At 43.1% G+C, this 24,308-nt stretch overlaps 2 protein-coding genes across 2 annotated transcripts; both read right to left on the bottom strand.

Moving 5' to 3' along the window:
- Positions 1-1,512: 1,512 nt before the first annotated feature.
- On the bottom strand, positions 1,513-15,797 carry LOC115140792 (zinc finger MYM-type protein 1-like). Its single transcript, XM_029679138.2, has 3 exons — positions 15,533-15,797; positions 2,211-4,873; positions 1,513-2,072 (listed from the first exon to the last, which is right to left on the bottom strand). Exons 2-3 carry the CDS (start codon positions 4,785-4,787, stop codon positions 2,070-2,072), a joined length of 2,580 nt encoding a protein of 859 aa, XP_029534998.2. The 5' UTR covers positions 4,788-4,873; positions 15,533-15,797; the 3' UTR covers positions 1,513-2,069.
- Positions 15,798-17,173: 1,376 nt separating this feature from the next.
- LOC115140791 (zinc finger protein 614-like) lies at positions 17,174-20,118 on the bottom strand. The gene is made up of 4 exons (XM_029679137.2): positions 19,991-20,118; positions 18,352-18,731; positions 18,169-18,244; positions 17,174-17,966 (listed from the first exon to the last, which is right to left on the bottom strand). Exons 2-4 carry the CDS (start codon positions 18,697-18,699, stop codon positions 17,263-17,265), a joined length of 1,128 nt encoding a protein of 375 aa, XP_029534997.2. The 5' UTR covers positions 18,700-18,731; positions 19,991-20,118; the 3' UTR covers positions 17,174-17,262.
- Between the last annotated feature and the right edge of the window lie 4,190 nt (positions 20,119-24,308).

Below are 24,308 nucleotides of genomic sequence, written 5' to 3'. Positions count from 1 at the left end.
TTCCCACTCTTCTGGTGCCTTCCCACTCACTAGATGTTGAAACATTGCTGCAGGGACTTGCTTCCATTCAGCCACAAGAGCATTAGTGAGGTCGGCACTGATGTTGGGCGATTAGGCCTGGCTCACAGTTGGCGTTCCAATTCATCCCAAAGGTCTTCAATGGGGTTGAGGTCAGGACTCTGTGCAGGCAAGTCAAGTTCTTCCACACCGATCTCAACAAATAATTTCTGTTTGGACCTCGCTTTGTGCACGGGGGCATTTTCATGCTAAAAAAGGAAAGGGCCTTCCCCAAACTGTTGCCACGAAGTTGGAAGCACACAATCGTCTAGAATGTCATTGTATGCAGTAGCATTAAGCTTTCCCTTCACTGGAACTAGAGGGCCTAGCACAAACAATGAAAAACAGCCCTAGGCCATTATTCCTCCTCCACCAAACCTTAAAGTTGGCACTATGCATTCGGGCAGGTAGCGTTCTCTTGGCATCCACCAAAACCAGATTCGTTGATCGGACTGCCAGCGTGATTCATCACTCCAGTGAACGCATATCCACTGCTTCAGAGTCCAATGGCGGCGAGCTTTACACCACTCCAGGCTGTTAGGCTATGGAAACCCATTTCATGAAGCTCCCGACAGTTATTGTGCAGAGGTTGCTTCCAGAGGCAGTTTGTAACTCTGTAATGAGTGTTGCAACAGAGGATAGGCGATTTTTACGCACTACGTGCTTCAGCACTCATGTTCTGTGAGCTTGTGTGGCCTACCACTTTGCGGTTGCTCCTAGACATTTCCACTTCACAATAACAGCACTTAGTTGACTGGGGCAACTCTAGCAGGAGAGAAATTTGACGAACTGACTTTTTGGAAAGGTGACATTCTATGATGGTGCCACATTGAAAGTCACTGAGCTCTTCAGTTTGGGCCATTGTACTACCAATGTTTCCCTATGGAGATTACATGGCTGTGTGCTCGATATTTATACACCTGTCAGCAACGGGTGTGGCTGAAATAGTCAAATCCACTAATTTGAAGGGGTGACCACATACTTTTGGTGTATCTTTTGGTATCAGTTGCACCCTTCTCATTTTATAGCTTTATCAAAGCAGTACTTACTGTAATAGTGTTGTCAAATATTAAATGTGTCCATTGAATTAGCAAGATGACGGTTATTGTAACCAATATCTAAACTACAACGGAGGCTGGTGGGAGGAGCTATTGGAGGACGTGCTCATTGTAATGGCTGGACTGGAGAAAATAGCATAGGAACCCTAATCTAATTGGTAGAGACCATCACTGTCAAGATGTGGGAATGACAATGTGGCCTTCATGCTTGGCCCAATCATCTTCAATAGAATGAATGTGTTTGATTATTAGCAACTGAGACATGGTGCAATATCAAAACCAGTGCAGGCCATTGATGGCATATGGATTGACACAAATCAGTTATGACAGGCTGTTTAAGTGATTACTGTATAATTGATTTTAAAGTCATGTCTAATGTGCAATTACCAAACGTGTCCTCTTTCACATACTTTATTCACAGCAATCATTGTCACTTTTGTCATCCCCTGGCAGTAAGTCAGGCATATACAACCATCATCTGTGCATCACTTTTCCCTTGTTAATCAACTACAAAAATGTTATAACTGCCTTAATTTTGCTGGACTCCAGGAAGAGTAGCTAATGGTGATCCATAATAACTATAAAATACAACACAAAATCAAGAACCATGCTCAACTCAACAGTTCAAATAAGTCTTTGGGTGCAGGGTCCAAAAGGCATATAAACTAGAAAAGGAAAATAGGCATTCAGCAAAATAGTTTACGTTTGAATGTTCTTTAGTAGCAGCAGCAGCGGTCAGTTTGTTTGATATCTTTCGATGACACTGACAGCTTTAGTCAACGCTGACTGCAGTGCATGAGAAGGGTTGAGGTCTCCAGAGGAAGAATGAGAGGATGTGGACATGTGCACATGCTTACAAACAGGAGCTACACACTGCTTTTAATACATTACTGGCATCATGGGACCTTTTACTCCCTCTCAGTAGTTCAGGGAGTTTCCACCATCCGGTCTCAATCACTGTTGGAAGCAAACCAATTCAAAACACAGTTGGGCCGAAAAAAAACCCAAACTATTTACAGAAATATACAATCTATTACACATATGGATGCAATAAAAAAAGAGCACAATTTAAAAACATGTTTAAATTAATGTTACCTTGAATATAAAGTCCATTCTTCTCATAGTCTGGTTGGCAAACTGGTCAATGACCCTCTCATACCAGTGAGGATTCTTCTGCAATGATTTAAGAATTCTCCTTTCTATGGATAGGATTGCCAGGTTCTTGAGTCGCTCTTGTCCCATAGTGTTCTTTGTGTAGCTTTTCAGCCTCTTCAGACGAGAGAATCTGCTCTCCACGCCCGCTGACGTTGCCCCTATAGTTGCAACTAGGCACATGAGCCGGTACACCTCAGGCATCACTTCATTCAATCCACACCCCTTGAAATGCAAGATTCTGTCACACAGTTTCCGACTGTTCCCTTGAAGCTCCTCACCACAGTAGAACACTTGAAGCTCATTTTTCAGTTTTTCCATGTTAAAAAAACATCCATAGCTCTGGGACAGGCTTTCCATTGCATTTGCAGGGAATTCACTCCGGAATGACTCAAATTTCTCATCATCTAACAACTCCATGTATCTCCTGCTGTCCAGGCTTTGGAACCTCTGTGCTATTTGTGTCTTGATGTTGTCATGGATTGAATCATACAGTGATTTGTACGTCCGCAGTACATCCTGAGTGCCCTGCCTCCGCTTCCTTCTGTGCATCAACTCTGGATCATCTGTCATGTTCGAAGCCTTCTGATATATAGCACTAAATTCTTCTTCAGATTTGTGCTCCTCTATCTTGAGTAAAAGATTCTCAATCCTCCTCTTACAAAATTCTACATCCATGGCATTCTGTTGCACACTGTCAAAAACCACATCTGTGCAAGCAAATATATATTCAAAGGTGAGAAGTAAAAAAATAAAATGAAAATCTTCCAGCTGTGTCTTGAACCCATTTGCATCGAAAATCGTGTCATCATCCATGTTAGGATGCTCTGTGATACTTGTGAATGTGTCCAACAGATGCTCAAAGTTTTTTGCCACCGTGTTAACGGCTCTGGATGTGAAATTCCAATGTGTTGGTGCATTTTTTGGCAAACTTGCACAAGCGGCCTTTTCTAGCAGCATTCTATTGGTGGACTTACAAAAAAAAGTTGCGAAGCCACCCAGTGTGGCAAAGAAAACCTTAGTCTTGGGCATAGACTTCACGCTCTGGCTTAATACGGAGTTGAGGGGATGTGCATAGCAATGCACAAAGGTGGCGCTCGGCGCTACAGCTCTTACTTTTGCTTGCAGACCATTTAAATCAGAAGCCATTACAGCAGCGCCATCATATGTTTGAGCGACTAGTTTCTCCACAAAGTTAAACTCTGACATCTCCGAATTCACTAGATCAAACACAGACTGTGCATCTCGCCCAGCTGACACATCAAAGTAGCCCAAGAAACGCTCCTGGACACACCCCCGATCATCCACATACCTGACAATGACAGACAACTGCGAATGGTCTGTAGTTTCATCCATCTGCCATGAGAAAAATGGAGCAGCGTCAACCTCGCTTTTAATCTCACTTCTAATTGATGATGCGATAGCAGTTATCAAGTCATTCTGAATAGTTCTTGACATTCCAGTGAACACAGTTGAAGATTCCATATGCTGAGCAAGTAAAGCATCATACCGCGCGATTACCTCTGCCAATTCCCTGAAGTTGCCTTTGTTAGCGGAACTTTCCGTCTCATCGTGCCCCCTAAAAGCCAACTCTTGCATGCCTAAGAATGCAATGCTATCAATGAGGCGTTTGAGAACATCCCTGTTTCTTCGGACCTTTTCGTTGTGTTGCGCAGCTTGAATACGCAGGCCTTCATTGAGTGAGTGATTGGTACAATGACTCGGCTGTCCCAAAAGCTTGAGTTTCGCGTAGGAGTTGAGATGCTCCCGGCTTTCGTCATGCCGTTTAGCTGAACGGTCAATGTTCTTCAGGTCACTGAACCCCCCTTTAGCCCAAGGCTCAAACGTTCCAAAGAGCAGACAAGGCCAGCAATACAAGCGGCTTGATGAAAGACTACCTGTTAGCCATTGATACTTTTTATACCAGTTGGTATTGAACGCCCTCCTCACTTTGTCATCCTTCCTTATGTACTTGATTTCAGGCAGAGGTCGACCCTCTGTTTTAATTCGCACCTTTTCTGTGGACTCCAAAGAATGAAACGGGGTCTTCAACAAAAAATCCACAATGTTGTCAGAATTCGCAACCTGGCAGGTGTGGACAAGTAGCTGCTGTGGTGTGTGGAACATGCAACTGCAGTGGGGGCAGCTGTGTGAGGGAGAGTACACTAGAGTTTCTGTCTTAACCACTCTGATTTCAGAATCATGCTCAGTCTTCATTTCTGTCGTTCCCTGGCTAATGTAAACAGAATCTGTTTCAGTCTTGGTTTTGATGGTTCCAGAATCCTGGTGGAGTGCTCTAGAATCCAAGTGGCAATTTGATCTGATTCCGTTATGTTCCTCACTTGTTTCATGCACGTCAAAGTCTGTTTCCTCCTCTTTGATTTGGATGATGTTGAAAGTAAACCCATTACTGCTGAGAGAGTGGGCTTGGCCAATGTCTGAATCTTCTCTACTGGACTCAACATCATCTGACTGTGTTTCACAATCCGTTTTGATGTGGTCACGATGACTTCTAGTCATCTTGGTTTTATTGCGTTGCTTTTTCCCAGGTTTGATCTTAATCTTGTCGATTGGTTATTGTCTACACCTTCCTCTTCATTTGCATTCTGTGGAAAAAAAGACTTGATTTGAATAAACATCACCCTTGCAGAGACACCAGGTCAGGAATCAGCATGACAATCATCTTATCCAACACCACAAAGTAAAACAAACAGGCTGGTACATACTAAGGAGAGCATTTGGTTACAACATGCATTTTTACATAGCTAATCCATGGGTGAATAAATAGCAACGTTACTCTTTAGTCGATGGACCTTGTTTAAAGGGTGAATTGGCTCTGGAATTCAAAACAGTCAAATACTCATAAATGTGAATTGATTCTTAAATTGCAGTACGGTTCTAGAAACATAAATCCCTCTACTTTCATCTCACATCAAAATAATTTCACAAATGCAAAATATACACTTACTGTAAGCTAATTAGCACAGGTAGTCGACTGTCTTTCGTAAACAAGCGCTGTAACATGGAAATAAGGCCGTGTGGGGAACCCTAACCCTATAAAAAGGTGTGTATCAATTTAACCTGTTTTTTAAAAAATTATTTATGAAAGATATGAAAGATAAGGTCCTTATGCTTCCAAAACCGTACCGCAAGTGATGCGTGTCAAAATGTTCAGGCCGAGCGTCACTGCTCTTAACAAAAACTACCCACTACAGAAGACACTTTAGTCAAATGACTATTTTTGTGTAATGCAGAGTCATACACAGTGCATTCAGAAAGTACTCACACTCCTTTACCGATGCCACATTTTGTTGTGTTACAGACTACATTTTTTATTGATTCAATTGAGATGTGTCAATCTACACACACTACCCCATAATGTCAAAGTGGATTTTGTTTTGTATATTTAAATTATTAATTAAAAAAAAAGCTGAAATGTCTTGAGTCAATAAATATTCAACCCCTTTTGTTATTGCAAGCCTAAATAAGTTTAAGAGTGAAAATATGCTTAACAAATCACATAAGTTGCATGGACTCATTCCGTGTTCAATAATAGTAGTTAACATGATTTTTGAATAACTACTCCATCTCTGTACCCCACACATACAGTTGCCTGTAAGGTCCCTCAATCGAGTAATGAATTTCAAGCACAGATTCAACCACAACGACCAGCAAGGTTTTCCAATGCCTCGCAAAGAAGGGCACCAATTGGTAGGTGTAAAAAATGAAATAAATAAAAAAGCAGATGCTGAATATCCCTTTGAGCATGGTGAAGTTATTCATTAGGCTTTGGAAGGTGTATCAATACAAAGATTCAGGCGTCCTTTCAAACTCAGTTGCCAGAGAGGAAGGAAGCTGCTCAGGGATTTCACCATGAGGCCAATGACTTTAAAACAGCTGCTGAGTTTAATGGATGGATCAACAACATTGTGGTTACTCCACAATACTAACCTAAATGACAGAGTGAAAGGAATGAAGCCTGTACAGATTAAAAATATTCCAAAACATGCACCCTGTTTGCAAGTAATACTTAAGTAATACTGCAAAAAATATGACAAAGAAATATACTTTTTGTCCTGAATAGAAAGCATTATAAACTCAGCAAAAAAAGAAACATCCCCTTTTCAGGACCCTGTCTTTCAAAGATAATTCGTAAAAATCCAAATAAATTCACAGATCTTCATTGTAAAGGGTTCAAACACTGATTCCCATGCTTTTTCAATTAACCATAAACAATTAATGAACATGCACCTGTGGAACGGTCGTTAAGACACTAACAGCTTACAGACCGTAGGCAATTAAGGTCACAGTTATGAAAACTTGGGACACTAGAGGCCTTTCTACTCACTCTGATAAACACCAAAAAAAAGATGCGCAGGGTCCCTGCTCATCTGCGTGAACGTGCCTTAGGCATTCTGCAAGGAGGCATGAGGACTGCAGATGTTGCCAGGGCAATAAAATTGCCATGTCCGTACTGTGAGACGCCCAAGACAGCGCAACAGGACGGGCAGCTGAACGTCCTCGCAGTGGCAGACCACGTATAACAACACCTGCACAGGATCCGTACATCCGAACAGCACACCTGGGGGACAGATACAGGATGGCAACAACAACTGCCCGAGTTACACCAGGAACACACAATCCCTCCATCAGTGCTCAGATTGTCCGCAATAGCCTGAGAGAGGCTGGACTGAGGGCTTGTAGGCCTGTTGTAAGGCAGGTCCTCACCAGACATCACCGGCAACAATGTTGACGATGGGCACAAACCCACCGTCACTGGACCAGACAGGACTGGAAAAATGTGCTCTTCACTGACGAGTCACGGTTTTGTCTCACCAGGGGTGATGGTCAGATTTGCATTTATCGTCAAAGGAATGAGCGTTACACTGAGGCCTGTACTCTGGAGCGGGATCGATTTGGAGGTGGAGGGTCCGTCATGGTGTGTCACAGCATGAGCTTGTTGTCATTGCAGGCAATCTCAATGCTGTGCGTTACAGGGAAGAAATCCTCCTCCCTCATGTGGTACCCTTCCCGCAGGCTCATCCTAATTTGACCCTCCAGCATGACAATGCCACCAGCCACACTGCTCGTTCTGTGTGTGATTTCCTGCAAGACATGAATGTCAGCGTTCTGCCATGGCCAGCGAAGAGCCCGGATCTCAATCCCATTGAGCACTTCTGGGACCTGTTGGATTGGAGAGTGAGGCCTAGGGCCATTCCCCCCAGAAATGTCAGGGAACTTGCAGGTGCCTTGGTGGAAGAGTGGGGTAACATCTCACAGCAAGAACTGGCAAATTTGGTGCAGTCCATGAGGAGATGCACTGCAGTACTTAATGCAGTTGGTGTCCACACCAGATACTGACTTACTTTTGATTTTGACCCGCCACTTTGTTCAGGGACACATTATTCCATTTCTGTTAGTCACATGTCTGTGGCACATGTTCAGTTTATGTCTCAGTTGTTGAATCTTATGTTCATACAAATATTTACACATGTTAAGTTCGCTGAAATAAACACAGTTGACAGTGAGAGGACTTTTTTTTCTCCTGAGTTAATGTTTGGGACATATCCAACATCGCTGAGTACCACTCCTCATATTTTCAAGCATGGTGGTGGCTGCTCATTTTATGGGCATGCGTGTCATCTGCAAGGAGTAGGGAGTTTTTGGGGGATTATAAACATAATACAGCTATAAGCACAGGCAAAATCCTAGAGGAGAACCTGGTTCAGACTGCTTTCTAACAGACATTAGGAGCCAAATGTATCTTTCAGCGGGACAATAACCTAAAACACAAGGCCTAATCTACACTGGAGTTTCCTACCAAGACGACATTGAATGTTCCGGAGTGGCCTAGTTAGTTTTGAAAATCTATGGCAAGGCTTGAAAATGGCTGTCTAACAATGATAACCAATCAACATGACAGAGTTTGAAAACCTTTAAGAATAATGGCAAAATATTGTACAATCCAGGTATGCAAAGCTCTCAGAGACTTACCAAAAATGACTCTGTAATCACAGCCAAAGGTGCTTCTACAAACTATTTACTCAGGGAAGTGAATATTTATGTAAATTATATTTCTGTTGTTAATTTCCAAAACATTTAGAAAAACACTTTCACTTTGTCATTCTAAGGTATTGTGTGTAGACGGGTTAGGGAAAAAACATATTTAATCCATTTTGAATTCAGGCTGTAACACAATAAATGTGGAATAAGTTAAGGGGTATGAATACTTTCTGAAGGCACTCTGTGTGTGTGTGTGTGATATATATATATATATATATATATATATATATATAGCTCAGATGGAATGGAACTGAACTGAGAGTCATGGTCAAGGGCTAGCAAGATACAGTTGAAGTCGGAAGTTTACATACACTTAGGTTGGAGTCATTAAATCTTGTTTTTCAACCACTCCACAAATTTCTTGTGGCAAACTATAGTTTTGGCAAGTCGGTAAGGACATCTACTTTGTGCATGACTCAAGTAATTTTTCAAACAATTGTTTAGACAGATTATTTCACTTATAATTCACTGTATCACAATTCCAGTGGGTCAGAAGTTTACATACACTGAGTTGACTGTGCCTTTAAACAACTTGGAAAATTCCAGAAAATTATGTCATGGCTTTAGAAGCTCCTGAAAGGTTCATTGACATCATTTGAGTATTTCATTTGATGTATTTCAAGGCCTACCTTCAAACTCAGTGCCTCTTTGCTTGACATCATGGGAAAATCAAAAGAAATCAGCCAAGACCTCAGAAAAAAATGGTGGACCTCCACAAGTCTGGTTCATCCTTGGGAGCAATTTCCAAACGCCTGAAGGCACTACGTTCATCTGAACAAACAATAGTACGCAAGTATAAACACCATGGGACCACGCAGTTGTCACACCGCTCAGGAAGGAGACGCGTTCTGTCAAAAACTGTAATATCCTATGTTTGTAAATAACAGCTGGTGCACAAAATCTAAGGAAGTATCTAGATTTTTCTCACCTGAAGTAGAGTATATTGTGATAAATTGCAGGCCACACTAGTTGCCTAGAGAGTTTTCAGCTCTACTCTTCGTGGCTGTTTATTTACCACCACAGACGGATGCTGGCACTAAGACCGCACTCAGTCAGCTGTATAAGGAAATAAGCAAACATGAAACTGCTCACCCAGAGGCGGTGCTCCTGGTGGCTGGGGACTTTAATGCAGGGAAACAAATCAGTTCTACCAAATTTCTATCATATTAAAGGTGCATCCAGAGGGGAAATAATTCTAGATCACCTGTACGCCACACACAGAGAAGCGTACAAAGCTCTCCCTCGCCCTCCATTTGGTAAATCCGACCACAACTCTATCCTCCTAATTCCTGTTTACAAGCAGAAATTAAAGCAGGAAGCACCAGTGACTTGGTCTATTAAAAAATGGTCAGATGAAGCAGATGCTAAACTACAGGACTGTTTTGCTATCACAGAATGGAACATGTTCCGGGATTCTTCCAATGGCATTGAGGAGTACACCACATCAGTCACTGGCTTTATCAATAAGTGCATCGAGGACGTCGTCCCCACAGTGACTGTACGTACAGTGAAGGAAAAAAGTATTTGATCCCCTGCTGATTTTGTACGTTTGCCCACTGACAAAGAAATGATCAGTCTATAATTTTAATGGTAGGTTTATTTGAACAGTGAGAGACAGAATAACAAAAAAATCCAGAAAAACGCATGTCAAAAATTGATTTGCATTTTAATGAGGGAAATAAGTACAGTGTGGCAAAAAAGTATTTAGTCAGTCACCAATTGTGCAAGTTCTCCCACTTAAAGATGAGAGAGGCCTGTAATTTTCATCATAGGTACACTTCAACTATGACAGACAAAATGAGAGCCAGAAATCTTGCTTGTTTGTAGATGACCATATACTTATTTTCCACCATAATTTGCAAATAAATTCATTAAAAATCATACAATGTGATTTTCTGGATTTTTTCTCATTTTGTCTGTCATGAAGTGTACCTATGATGAAAATTGCAGGCCTCTCATCTTTTTAAGTGGGAGAACTTGCACAATTGGTGGCTGACTAAATACTTTTTTGCCCCACTGTATTTGACCCCTCTGCAGAACATGACTTAGTACTTGGAGGCAAAACCCTTGTTGGCAATCGCAGAAGTCAGACGTTTCTTTTAGTTGGCCACCAGGTTTGCACACATCTCAGGAGGGATCTTCTCCAAGTCATTAAGGTTTTGAGGCTGACGTTTGGCAACTCGAACCTTCAGCTCCCTCCACAGATTTTCTATGGGATTAAGGTCTGGACCTTAATGTGCTTCTTCTTGAGCCACTCCTTTGTTGCCATGGCCATGTGTTTTGGGTCATTGTCATGCTGGAATACCCATCCACGACCCATTTTCAATGCTCTGGCTGAGGGAAGGAGGTTCTCACCCAAGATTTGACAGTACATGGCCCCGTCCATCATCCCTTTGATGCGGTGAAGTTGTCCTGTTCCTTTAGCAGAAAAACACCCCCAAATCATAATGTTTCCACCTCCATGTTTGACGGTGGGGATGGTGTTCTTGGGGTCATAGGCAGCATTCCACCTCCTCCAAACACAGAGAGTTGAGGCCAAAGAGCTCCATTTTGGTCTCATCTGACCACAACACTTTCACCCAGTTGTCTTCTGAATCATGCAGATGTTAATTGGCAAACTTCAGACAGGCCTGTATATGTGCTTTCTTGAGCAGGGTGACCTTGGGGGCTTTGCAGGATTTCAGTCCTTCACGGCGTAGTGTGTTACCAATTGTTTTCTTGGTGACTATGGTCCCAGCTGCCTCCCGTGTAGTTCTGGGCTGATTCCTTACCATTCTCATGATCATTGCAACTCCACGGGGTGAGATCTTGCATATGGAGCCCCAGGCCGAGTGAGATTGACAGTTCTTTTGTTTCTTCCATTTGCGAACAATCGCACCAACTGTTGTCACCTTCTCACCAAGCTGCTTGGCGATGGTCTTGTAGCCCATTCCAGCCTTGTGTAGGTCTACAATCTTGTCCCTGACATCATTGGAGAGCGCTTTGGTCTTGACCATGGTGGAGAGTTTGGAATCTGATTGATTGATTGCTTCTGTGGACAGGTGTCAGTGGGCAAACGTACAAAATCAGCAGGGGATCAAATACTTTCGCCCCCCTCACTGTACATACCCCAACCAGAAGCCATGGATAACAGGCAACATTCGCACTGAGCTAAAGGGTAGAGCTGCCGCTTTCAAGGTGTGGGACTCTAACCTGGAAGCTTACAAGAAATCCTACTATGCCCTGCGACAAACCATCAAACAGGCAAAGCATCAATACAGGGCTAAGATTGAATCAAACTACACCGGCTCCGACGCTCATCTTGTGTGGCAGGGCTTGCAAACTATTACATACTACAAAAGGGAAGTACAAACGCGAGCTGCCCAGTGACACGAGCCTACCAGACGAGCTAAATCACTTCTATGCTTGTTTCAAGGCAAGCAACACTGAGGCATGCATGAGAGCATCAGCTGTTCCTGACGACTGTGTGACCACGCTCTCCGTAGCCGACGACAGTAAGACCTTTAAACAGGTCAACATACACAAGGCTGCGGGGCCAGACGGATTACCAGGACGTGTGCTCCGTGCATGTGCTGACCAACTGGCAGGTGTCTTCACTTACATTTTCAACATGTTCCTGATTGAGTCTGTAATACCAACATGTTTCAAGCAGACCACCATAGTCCATGTGCCCAAGAACACAAAGGCAACCTGCCTAAATGACTACAAACCTGTAGCACTCACATCCGTAGCCATGGAGTGCTTTGAAAGGTTGGTAATGGCTCACATGAACACCATTATCCCAGAAACCCTAGACCCACTCCAATTTGCATACCGCCCAAACAGATCCACAGATGATGCTCTCTATTGCACTCCACACTGCCCTTTCCCACCAGGACAAAAGGAACACTTATGTGAGAATGCTATTCATTGACTACAGCTCAGCATTCAACACCATAGTACCCTCAAAGCTCATCACTAAGCTAAGGATCCTGGGACTAAACACATCCCTCTGCAGCTGGATCCTGGACTTCCTGACGGGCCACCCCCAGGTGGTGAGGGTAGGTAGCAACACATCTGCCATGCTGATCCTCAAAACTGGAGCTCCCCAGGGGTGCGTGCTCAGTCCCCTCCGGTACTCCCTGTTCACCCACGACTGCGTGGCCAGGCATGACTCCAACACCATCATAAAGTTTGCAGATGACACAACAGTAGTAGGCCTGATCACAGACAACGACGAGACAGCCTATAGGGAGGAGGTCAGAGACCTGGCTGGGTGGTGCCAGAATAACAACCTATCCCTCAACGTAACCAAGACTAAGGAGACGATTGTGGACTACAGGAAGAGGAGGACCGAGCACGCCCCCATTCTCATCGACGGGGCTGTAGTGGAGCAGGTTGAGAGCTTCAAGTTCCTTGGTGTCCACATCAACAACAAACTAGAATGGTCCAAACACACCAAGACAGTCGTGAAGTCGTGCAACTCTCAATGTTGCAGCTGTAGAACCTTTTGAGGATCTCAGGACCCATGCCAAATATTTGTAGTTTCCTGAGGGGGAATAGACAGGAAACTACAAATATTTGGCATGGGTCCTGAGATCCTCAAAAGGTTCTACAGCTGCAACATTGAGAGTTGATTCACTGCCTGGTACGGCAATTGCTCGGTCTCTGACAGCAAGGCACTACAGAGGGTAGTGCGTACGGCCCAGTACATCACTGGGGCTAAGCTGCCTGCCATCTAGGACCTCTACACCAGGGGGTGTCAGAGGAAGGCCCTAGAAATTGTCAAAGACCCCAGTCATATACAGTCTGTTCTCTCTACTACTACATGGCAAGCGGTACTGGAGTACCAAGTCTAGGACAAAAGGAATTCTCAAATGTTTTTACCCCCAAGCCATAAGACTCCTGAACAGTTAATCAAATGGCTACCCGGACTACTTGCATTGTGTGCCCCCCAACCCCTCTTTTACACTGCTGCTACTCTCTGTTTATCATATATGCAGTCACTTTAACTATACATTCATGTACATACTACCTCAATTGGGCTGACCAACCAGTGCTCCCGCACATTGGCTAACCGGGCTATCTGCATTGTTTCCCACCCTCCAACCCCTATTTTACGCTACTGCTACTCTGTTCATCATATATGCATAGTCACTTTAACCATATCTATATACTACCTCAATCAGCCTGACTAACCAGTGTCTGTATATACCCTCGCTACTGTATATAGCCTGTATTTTTACTGTTGTTTTCTTTCTTTACTTACCCATTGTTCACCTAATACCTTTTTTGCACTGTTGGTTAGAGCCTGTAAGTAAGCATTTCACTGTAAGGTCTAACACCTGTTGTATTCGGTGCACATGACAAATAAACTTTGATTTGAAGATGCTGGAGGAAACAGGTACAAAAGTATCTATATCCACAGTAAAATGAGTCCAATATCGACATAACCTGAAAGGCCGCTCAGCAAGGAAGAAGCCAATGCTCCAAAACCGCCATAAAAAAAAGACAGACTACGGATTGCAACTGCACATGGGGACAAAGATTTCTCCAGAAAGTACAATGTCCTCTGGTCTGATGTAACAAAAATAGAACTGTTTGGCAATAATGGGGGTGCTTTGCTGCAGTAGGAACTAGTGCACTTCACAAAAGAGATGGCATCATGAGGGAGGAAAATTGTGTGGATATATTGAAGCAACATCTCAAGACATCAGTCAGGAAGTTAAAGCTTGGTCGCAAATGGGTCTTCCAAATGGACAATGACCCCAAGCATACTTCCAAAGTTGTGGCAAAATGGCTTAAGGACAACAAAGTCAAGGTATTGGAGTGGCCATCACAAAGCCCTGACCTCAATCCTATAGAAAATGTGTGGGCAGAAGTGAAAAAGTGTGTGCGAGCAAAGAGGCCTACAAACCTGACTCAGTTACACCAGCTCTGTCAGGAGGAATGGGCCAAAATTCACCCAACTTATTGTGGGAAGCTTGTGGAAGGCTACCCAAAAAGTTTGACCAAAGTTAAACAATGTAAAGGCAATGCTACCAAATAGTAACTGAGTGTATATAAACTTCTGACCCACTGGGAATGTGATGAAAGAAAAGAAAGCTGAAAGAAATAATTGACTCTACTATTATTCTGACATTTCACATTCTTAAAATAAAGTGGTGATCCTAACTGACCTATGACAGGGAATTTTTACTAGGATTAAATGTCAGGAATTGTGAAAAACTGAGTTTAAATGTATTTGGCTTACAAGGTGTATGTAAACTTCTGACTTCAACTGTAGATACTACAGAGTAAACAAAATACTAGGCTGGTGGAAACACAATTCTGCCTTAGTAAACAGACTTATGGTTTTGTTTTCGACATACCTTAAATTGCACAACATTATCATCACAGTGCGAGTCATAATACCCATAAAACCTAGCAGTCAAACAAGGAAATGGTTCCAATTGTTTTTCCACCATACATTTTTCCCCATTGGGGATTTTAGAAAATTCATTATATAGGCTTTGTTTCGTGTAGGTTAACCCTGGCGTGACGTTTTGATAACCATGTGAATCTCTCTTGGACAAGGTGACTTTTACCAATATATTCACCTATATTTACCCCCTCCAAAATTAAATGTGTAGTCTTGCATATCTACTTGGACACTAATTAGCCATTTTTGGATCTGATAGTAAATAGAGCTGAATATATTGATAAAGGTCACCTTGTCCAAAAGAGATTTACATGGTTATCAAAACGTCATGCCAGGGTAAGCTTCCACGAAACACAGCCCTTATTTTAAGTGTTTCTTCAATTCCCTATGGGAAAAAATGTATGGTGGAAAAACGATTTGAACCATTTCCCAGTTTGACCGCTAGGTTCTATTGGTGTTAGGACACCTTGACATACTACTATCAAAGACAGTAGCACCGAGTTTCTGTACCGTCGCAAATCATAGGTTTAACATGCAGAGGAGAGCATTTGAAAACATCATACATTTTTACCATATAATTGGGAGGTTAGTTAAGTTAGCTAGGTTGCATATCTTTCTGGGTCAGACATGGACTCTCTTCGCCTGGCTAACGTTAGCTAACGTTAGCTAGCAAGATTAGCTCGATTGTAGATAATGTAAGCGACTTTACTACTCTTGACGACTAAATATCACCCACCAAATACTGATTGTAAAGATATTAACCATGAGAGGAACAAGTTTGTTTCTCGTAAAAAATACTCACGAATAGAAAATAAAGTTTCGCTACTCCGGAAGAAGTATGCGTTTCCTTACAGAGAAAGAGGCGAAGCGAGAGGCTTTACTCTCATTAAAATCTATCCGCGAGATAAATGTTTTGTTGTATGGAGTTCTATGAGTGTCGAATTCCGTGATGCCTTTTTTAATCAAATATAAGTTTCGTTATGTTTAGGTTGTTACAAATGTACGGATGTAAGTGGTTGCACGTGGCATTGCGGCAGCTAGGAGAAAAACGACTTAGTACTGCCTGTTGTGACCAAGTTTATCTGCCCCCTGATTGGCTAGAATGGTCCCGCCTGTCTTCCTTCATTGAGGGAGGACATGTATTTCCATTGCTTGAGCGGTCACTTGACTATCTTGTCAACATAATAGACAAGCTTTGCTTTTCTGCAGTTAAAACGTCACGGTACCTGACCAATCAAACAATGGCCCCTCGATTATATGCAAAAACAAAGAGGCTGTTGATTGGTGTGTATTCTTAAATAAATATTCATTTTCGCCAAAAGTATCAGTTTTGTATCAGCAATTTTTTGTCGCTATGCCAGTTCTGGACTCTAATCTTATTAATCAAGGACGAATTGTGGTCATTGTAATAACAAGAAGATAGTTATTGTAAGGCTAAAGCACCTGTTGTAAAGAAGATGGAGCGTACCCTTTTATTTACTGTCCTGATTCTCCATAGGCAGACAGGTTGACTCCCACACTAACAATGTTGCCCTAGGTCTGGGATTTCAGAAACAAATAGACTAAATTGGTGAATCAATCCTCTTCAAAAGCTTTCAAATTGTAATATGAAATGTACAACTTACTGTAATATCAAAACCGGCCACTGCAGGCCAATGATGGTTTACCAATAGAAAACTGGGAGACTGAAATGTATGTGATATGACTCTTATTTCAGCTCAAAGAAAACATACAAGAAAACCAGAACCACACAACAGGCATGGCATCTTTCACAGATTATAGCGGCCTTTATTGACATTACCATTTATTGTTATTAACACAACAAAGTCGGGCACAAAACCATCTTCTGTACATCACTGTTCTTTATTAAATAACTACAAGAGTAAAAGAGTTGACTGTATATAAATAATCTAATCATTCAGCAACATCTAAGCAGGTGACCAGAGAGGTGGTGGGCGCGAGCAAAAGTACGATGGCAGTGGGGGCAGGAGTATGGTCTCTCACCAGTGTGGGTCCTCATGTGAGTTTTAAGGTGACCGACCATGCGGAAGTTTTTGTCACACTCCTGGCAGTGATATGGCCGTGAGTTATTGTGGATCCTCATGTGTTTGCCCAGATCCCCTGAAGAGGTATAGCAGCCTTGGCAGACAGAACATTCATACGGCTTCTCTCCAGTGTGGGTGCGTATGTGTTTTGTGAGATCTCCAGACTGAGTGAAGCTTTTGCTGCACTCAGTACAGGTGTATGGTTTCTCACCTGTGTGAGTGCGCTGGTGGTTCTTCAGGTGTGCGTGTCGGAAAAATGTCTTGTCACACACTGTGTAATGGAAAGGCCTCTCCCCAGTGTGCGTGCGCTGGTGGGTTTTCAACGCAGCACTGTTTATGAACTTCAACCCACAAACCCCACAATGGTAGTTCCTTTCAGTGTTGTGGATCTTCAGATGCGTCTTCAGATAACCGTTGTCCGCAAAGTCTTTACCACACACAGTACATTTGAAAGGTCTCTCCCCTGAGTGTGTGCGCAGGTGAAGCTTCAAAGAATAACTGTATGCAAACCGCCTGTCACATTTGGGGCAGGATAAAGGCTTCTCGCATCCGGGCAAAATCCTTTCCGCAGTCTTGGCATTTGTTTGCAATGACTGCTGGCTTCTGAGAAGCTCTTGCCACACTCCTTGCAGACGTAGGGCTTCTCGCCGGTGTGTGTGCGCATGTGAATGCGCAGATTCTGAGGACTAGAGCAGCTTTTGCCACATTCTGAGCATGGCATGCCGATGTTCAGACAGACAGGGCCATCCTTAGGCTTAGAGTCCTCAGGTTTGTGACACTGATGAGGCCCAAGTCCCCAGCAATTCCTGAAGCTCTTTCCACAGTCAGCGCAACTGAGGTATCCATCGATGAAAGTAACAGACATTTTGTGCCAAACCTTGCAGTGAGTATGCAATCTGGCTATGTACTGGAAGCTGCGTTCACAATAGGGGCAGGGGTGGAGTTTCCTTAGCGGGGCAGAGGGGTGGGCCTGACAGATGTGGACGTGTAGCTGTCGTGGGGTATGGAACATGCAGCTACAGTGGGGACAGCTGTGTGTTGGGGCATACACAGTTTTACTTGTTGAGACATAGCTTTTGAACAAAGCCAGGTACTGCTTCTGGTGTTTGGTCTTTATGTGGTTCTCCAGGAAGTAACAGTCAGTGAAGGAGATGGTGCAGTGTGGACAAGGAAAAAATTGAGGAGAAGAGACTGAGGGAGAGGGACAGAGCAGTGGAAAGAAGGTAGAAAGAGAAAGATGAGAGGGAACAGAACATAGTTATGATTTCCTACATTTCCTCATTCAACAAAAAAATGCTTGAGTAAATGAATGTTCAAATGATGTTCAAGTAATCCCATCATCCATTTCAAATGCAGCGTTGAGGATGGACTGGATGTATGAACTATGCCCTACCTCCAACTGTCTCGTCTGGGTTTTCCTCCTTCACCAAACACACTTTAGTGTCTCGCAGAAGAGTCTTAACCACCACCTTGTGGATTAGAAAGACGAAGAAACCACAGTATGCATGAAGCAAAAGTCTAAATACTATTGTCTAGTTACTGTCACATGTTGGGAAAGACCACTAACTCTTCTTACATTAGACAATCTTGTTAGCGTCACCACAGGACTCCATGATATCTTGTTACATCCGGTCATTGGATTGGATGTATTTTGATGTTTGATGTGCTTCTTCTGGAAGGAAGGAACAGAACGGTTTGGTTCCTCTCCCATTCCCTGCTGCTCAAAGTCTGTTGGTTCCTCTTTGATTAGGATGGAGCTGTTACAAACCCCTTTAGTAATGTAGGGTGATTGGCTAATGTCTGGTTCTTCTCTATTGCAGTCAACATCATCTGACTGTGTTCCACACTCTGTTTTGATGGGGTCTGGATGGTGTTTAGTCCGTTTGGTTTTATTGTGTTGCTTTTCCCCAGGTGTGCTCTTCATCTTGTTGACTAGAGTGCTTCTTCGTTTGAATTCTGTGGGGAAAAGAGCAGGTTTTATTGAGCATCACCCTTAGAGCTATACCAAGCAGTGATCATATTAATAAACCATGCAACATTATAAGCCACAGGAAGGCCAAAAAGATCATCAAGGACAAGAACCACCCGAGCCACTGCCTGTTCACCCCGCTATCATCCAGAAGGCGAGGTCAGTACAGGTGTATCAAAGCTGGGATCGAGACTGAAAAACAGCTTCCATCTCAAGGCCATCAGACTGTTAAACAGCCATCACTAGCACAGAGAGGCTGCTGCCTATATACAGACTTGAAATCATTGGCCACTTTAATAAATGGAACACTAGTCACTTTAATAATGCCACTTTAACAATGTTTACATATCTTGCATTACTCATCTCACATCTATTGCATCTTAGCCTATGCCGATCTGACATTGCTCATCCATATTTGTATACATTCTTATTCCATTCCTTTAGTTAGATGTGTGGGTATTAGGCTTTTGTTTTGTAATTGTTAGATATTACTTGTTAGATTTCGCTGCACTCGCAATAACATATGCTAATCATGTGTATATGACCAATCCAATTTGATTTGACCAATCATCGGGTAATTGAAGAAACCACAGGTCTGCATGAACAATAAATGTAACTGCATACGTTTCTAACAGTCAACCTACCAGTAATAATTGGCCTATAGACGGGTTGGTTGTTTAGCAACAAAACCGACGCGCACACAACTAGGGCAAAACAAACCGGGGTGTCTTAAATTGTTGATAAAATGTAAACTATATTTCGTCTCCAATGTCTATTGAATACATAAATACATTTGCTGCAAAATGAGAACCTGTCTCTCAAATACATCGTTACAGTTGTTGGTTAGCTAGCTAGCTGAATTTAGCCATTATAGCATAGATGACGTGGCAACAGTTAAAACACCTCAAAAAACGACATTCTATCAAGAAACGAATAAAACGATATGAAACTATTCCCCACACGGCAGCTTCTAGTCATTGTTAGCTAGTTGGACATCCAGAATCAAAACAAGCGGAATTCTGCCCCATTGAAGCATCGTTTTCGTGGCGTTGTCAGCTAACCCTTCAATATGACATTAGCATTCATGTTGCTCCCAACCCGCTCAAGACATAAGCATAGCTCGTTATGGGATTATATTACAGGCAGCAAACTCTACTTATTGTTGCAACCAACTAGCTAGCTACTGTTTTGAGCTGCTAGTAGCCTAGTCTTTGTAAATGAGAACAACATAGCAAAGGCCAATTACTTTGTATCTTGAAATTCTCAATGATAGAATGGCACACAGCTTCGCTTCCTTTGCTGACGTCATAAAACGCTGCACTTTCTGGTCTATGTCCGCAACGTTCCACCACAGATAGAACAAGGTCGTCACTAGTTACAACAGCCACAAAGTCATAAACCCGCCTCTTTTGTACATTCTACCTCATTTAGCAGACACTCATATACCGTAGTGAATGCATTCATTTTTGTACCGTTCCCCCGTGGGAATCGAATGCACGTTACAAGCGCCATGCTCTACCAACTGAGCCACACGGAACCTATTTCTACAATTTCTCAAAAATGTGGGTTTAAACCTTAACCACACTGCTAACCTTATGTCGAAACCAATTTTGATTTTGTGGCTTTGGTAACTAGTGGAAATCATTTGAACAAGGTACCAGATGTTTTACCGGATGTATAAATCTGAAGCATCCGGTAGGAATTCCCACTTCACAACGTATATGATGAGAAGAAGCCCAGTGGTCTAGCCTGGCCACTGAAGTATAATAAGAATGAGCCTGATGACTTGCACTAAATTCTTCCGCTGCTCTGTCGTTTGCTACATACTTTAGTCCGAGACTCCCATAATTGAGGGGGTTTGTTGTGAAGAGGGGCACGAGTATCAAAGACAACAACATATTTTCAAACCACCGCTTTACCCAGGGAGAAAGCCTGCCACCTCTCATTGAAGCATAGACAGCGTTAAAATCACTAGATGGCGATAGCGCTGACGTCATCCACCTATTCCTATGGAAAACTCCCAATGTCGAATTTGAAGATGTAGTGAGATGGATTTTGGAACATTATGCTAATGTTCTCATTGACGAAACGTTTGATCTCAATACAGTTTTCTGTTCCCAAAACTAAAATCTGTTACCAACAGAGTGGACAAATTTTAGTTGATTTGACCCTTTCCCAAAGTAAAAAAAAAAAAAAGAAGTCGTTTAGAAGGAGTGGAAGGGCGAATTGGGTTGCTGGAGTGTTTACAGACATGTTCAATCTCTCCCTATCGTAGCCTGCTGTCCCCACTTGCTTCAATATGTTCACCATTGTTCCTGCACCCAAGAAAGCAAAGGTAACTGAACTAAATGACTATCACCCGTAGAACTCACTTCTGTCATCATGAAGTGCTTTGAGAGGCTAGTTAAGGATCATATCACCTCTACCTTACCTGACATCCTAGACCGACTTCAATTTGCTTACTGCCTCAATAGAGCCACAGAGGATGCAATTGCCATCGCACTGAATACTGCCCTATCCCATTTGGACAAGATGAATACCTACGGCAGAATGCTGTTCATTGTCTATAGCTCAGCCTTCAACACAATGGTACCGTCCAAGCTCATCATTAACGCTTGGGGCCCTGGGTCTGAACACCGCCCTGTGCAAATGAGTTTTGGAACTTCCTGACAGGCCAGGTGGTGAATGTAGGAAACAACACCTCCACTTCGCTGATCACCAACACAGGGGTCCCACAAGGGTGCGTGCTCAGCCCCCTCCTGTACTCCCTGTTCACCTATGACTGCGTGGCTACGCACGCCTCCAACTCAATCATCAAGTTTGCATACGACACAAACGTAGTAGGCCTGATTACGAACAATGACGAGACAGCCTACAGGGAGGAGGCGAGGGTCCTGGTGGAGTGGTTCCAGGAAAATAACCTCTCCCTCAAAGGAGAGGAAACAGCAGAGGGAGTGTAACAGTATAACTTTAGACCGTCCCCTCGCCCATACCCGGGAGCGAACCAGGGACCCTCTGCACACATTAACAACAGTCACCCACGAAGCATCGTTACCCATCGCTCCACAAAAGCCACGGCCCTTGCAGAGCAAGGGGAACCACTACTTCAAGGTCTCAGAGCAAGTGACATCACCGATTGAAACGCTATTTAGTGAGCACCACCACTAACCGTTTCACTCACCCCCCTTTTGACCTCCTCCTTTTCCGCAGCAACCAGTGATCCGGGTCAACAGCATCAATGTAGGAGTATAACTTTAAACCGTACCCTCACCCATACCCGGGCGCGAACCAGGGACCCTCTGCACACATCAACAAGTCACCCTCGAAGCATCGTTACCCATCGCTCCACAAAAGCCATGGCCCTTGCAGAGCAAGGGGAACCACTACTTCAAGGTCTCAGAGCAAGTGACGTCACCGATTGAAACGCTATTTAGCGAGCACAACCGCTAACTAAGCTAGCCGTTTCACATCCGTTACAGGAGCACACCCCTATCCACATCGACTAGACTGCAGTGGAGGTGGAAAGCTTCAAGTTCCTCGGTGTAGACATCACTGACAATCTGAAATGGTCCACCAATGCAGACAGTGTGATGAAGAAGGTGCAACAGTGCCTCTTCAAACTCAGGAGGCTAAAGAAATTTGGCTTGGCCCCTAAGACCCTTAGAAACTTTTACAGATGTACAATTGAGAGCATCCTGTCAGGCTGTATCACCGCCTGGTGCGGCACCTGCACCGCCCAAATCCGCAGGGCTATCCAGAGGGTGGTGCAGTCTGCCCTCCAGGACACCTACAACACCCGATGTCACAGGAAGGCCAAAAAGATCAAATGACATCAACCACCTGAGCCACGGCCTGTTCACCCCACTATCATCCAGAAGGAGAAGTTAGTACAGGTGTACCAAAGCTAGGGCAGAGAGGCTGAAAAACAGCTTCTATCTCAAGGCCATCCGACTGTTAAAAAGCCATCACTAGCCAGCTACCACCCAGCTACTCAACCCTGCACCTTCGAGGCTGCAGCCCTATATACATAGACATGGAATCACTGGCCACTTTAATAATAGAACACTAATTTAAATCAAATTTTATTAGTCGCATGCACCGAATATAACATGTGTAGGTAGACCTGTAGACCTTACAGTGAAATGCTTAATAGTCACTTTAATAATGTTTACTCATCTCATCTGTTTACTCATGTACATACTGTATTCTATTCTACTATATTTTGTATTTTTGCCACTCCGACATTGCTTGTGTTAAATATTTATATATTTTTGAATTCCATTCTTTTACTTTTAGATTTGTGTATTGTTGTGAATTGTTAGATGTTACTGCACTGTTGGAGCTAGGAACACAAGTATTTCGCTACAATAACATCTGTTAAATATATGTTTGTATGCACACCCGCACACAGTAGGCGGTCCCTAACGGAAAAAATGCAAATACTTACTAGAACGGCCAATAGGATCTCACTAGCTTGTGCTTGGCTATGCCCACGTCCTTGCTTGTTCTGCCCACTATGACTTATTTGTTCCCATTGAAAATGACAGGCTGTGGTCTATCTTGGGTAAGTTATAAAAATCTTCGATATTGCTAAAGATCCATACTATCCGGGTTCATTGGGACATCCCAACTCTGACTTTACCCCATTGAAGTTGAAATGTAAAATGGTTAATTAAGGAAAGGGTTAGGTAAGGGTTATGGTTAAGGTAGGGGAAGGGTAGGGTAGGGGTTAAGGTTACAGTTAGCGTTAGCGTTAGCGTTAGGGCAGGGACGTCCCAAGGATCACAAGTAGAACTACCCATTTCTGAACGGGGCAGAATCAAGATCGCCACGGAGATGCACCGTTTCGACTGCTCCTAGAGATTAGTTTCGGTACTACAGTTTAACTGACGCTCGGCCCAGAAATAACATTTCGAAACATGACCACATCGAGTCAGATTTGAAAATTCCTAATAAGACACTTTAGTCATAGCCTTTGTGCACAAAACATACATTTAATTATTCAAATAATTGTTGAGGCCGATTATTTTTTAATCACTCACAGACGAAATATTTACATTTTATATTCATCCAATGTCTGCCATGTTTAGGGATGACGTGTGATGTCGTCACTGCTCCCTGTGCACACTGAATGCTAGTGCGCTATGTGATGTTGGTCCATATAAACCAGATATAGACGGTCCATGAATCAGCGTATGCGAATGTGAGTAGATTACCTTGAAAACATCAGGCGGAAATCTTGGACACAGTCTCCAGTTATTATTATACCCAAAGATTATAGATATACTGACAAGATACATATCTCTTCGCCCGAACAATGGGAGTCGATGTCCACAAATCAGCACAGCGGGCTGTCTAGCTCCCGCCTATACTTTCTTTTGAATGGTGAATGCGTCTCATAATTGTAATCCTTTTTGAATATTCGACGAGGGTTTTGTTTAGTCAACCACCCGTATTTAACTGAGAGATGCTACGCTACAAGCCTCATAACAAGAATATGCATAGCCATCTTTTTACCATGATGTCAGGTGTCCTACTTATATCAGTACACTTCTAAACACTTC

This window comes from Oncorhynchus nerka, linkage group LG3 (genome assembly GCF_034236695.1).
Source record: "Oncorhynchus nerka isolate Pitt River linkage group LG3, Oner_Uvic_2.0, whole genome shotgun sequence".
Classification (NCBI taxonomy): Eukaryota; Metazoa; Chordata; class Actinopteri; order Salmoniformes; family Salmonidae; genus Oncorhynchus; species Oncorhynchus nerka.
The sequence above is the reverse complement of the archived record's forward strand: the minus strand, read 5'-3'. Positions and strand labels throughout refer to the sequence as shown.

Bases quoted from the DNA above. Each gene is read 5' to 3' on its own strand.
- LOC115140792 (XM_029679138.2), bottom strand. From the start codon at position 4,787: ATGACTAGAAGTCATCGTGACCACATCAAAACGGATTGTGAAACACAG.
- LOC115140791 (XM_029679137.2), bottom strand. From the start codon at position 18,699: ATGAAGAGCACACCTGGGGAAAAGCAACACAATAAAACCAAACGGACT. The intron at 18,245-18,351 runs GTAAGAAGAGTT...CTAATCCACAAG, and splicing joins CGCTAACAAGATTGTCTAAT to GTGGTGGTTAAGACTCTTCT. The intron at 17,967-18,168 runs GTAGGGCATAGT...CCTCTCCCTCAG, and splicing joins CCCAGACGAGACAGTTGGAG to TCTCTTCTCCTCAATTTTTT.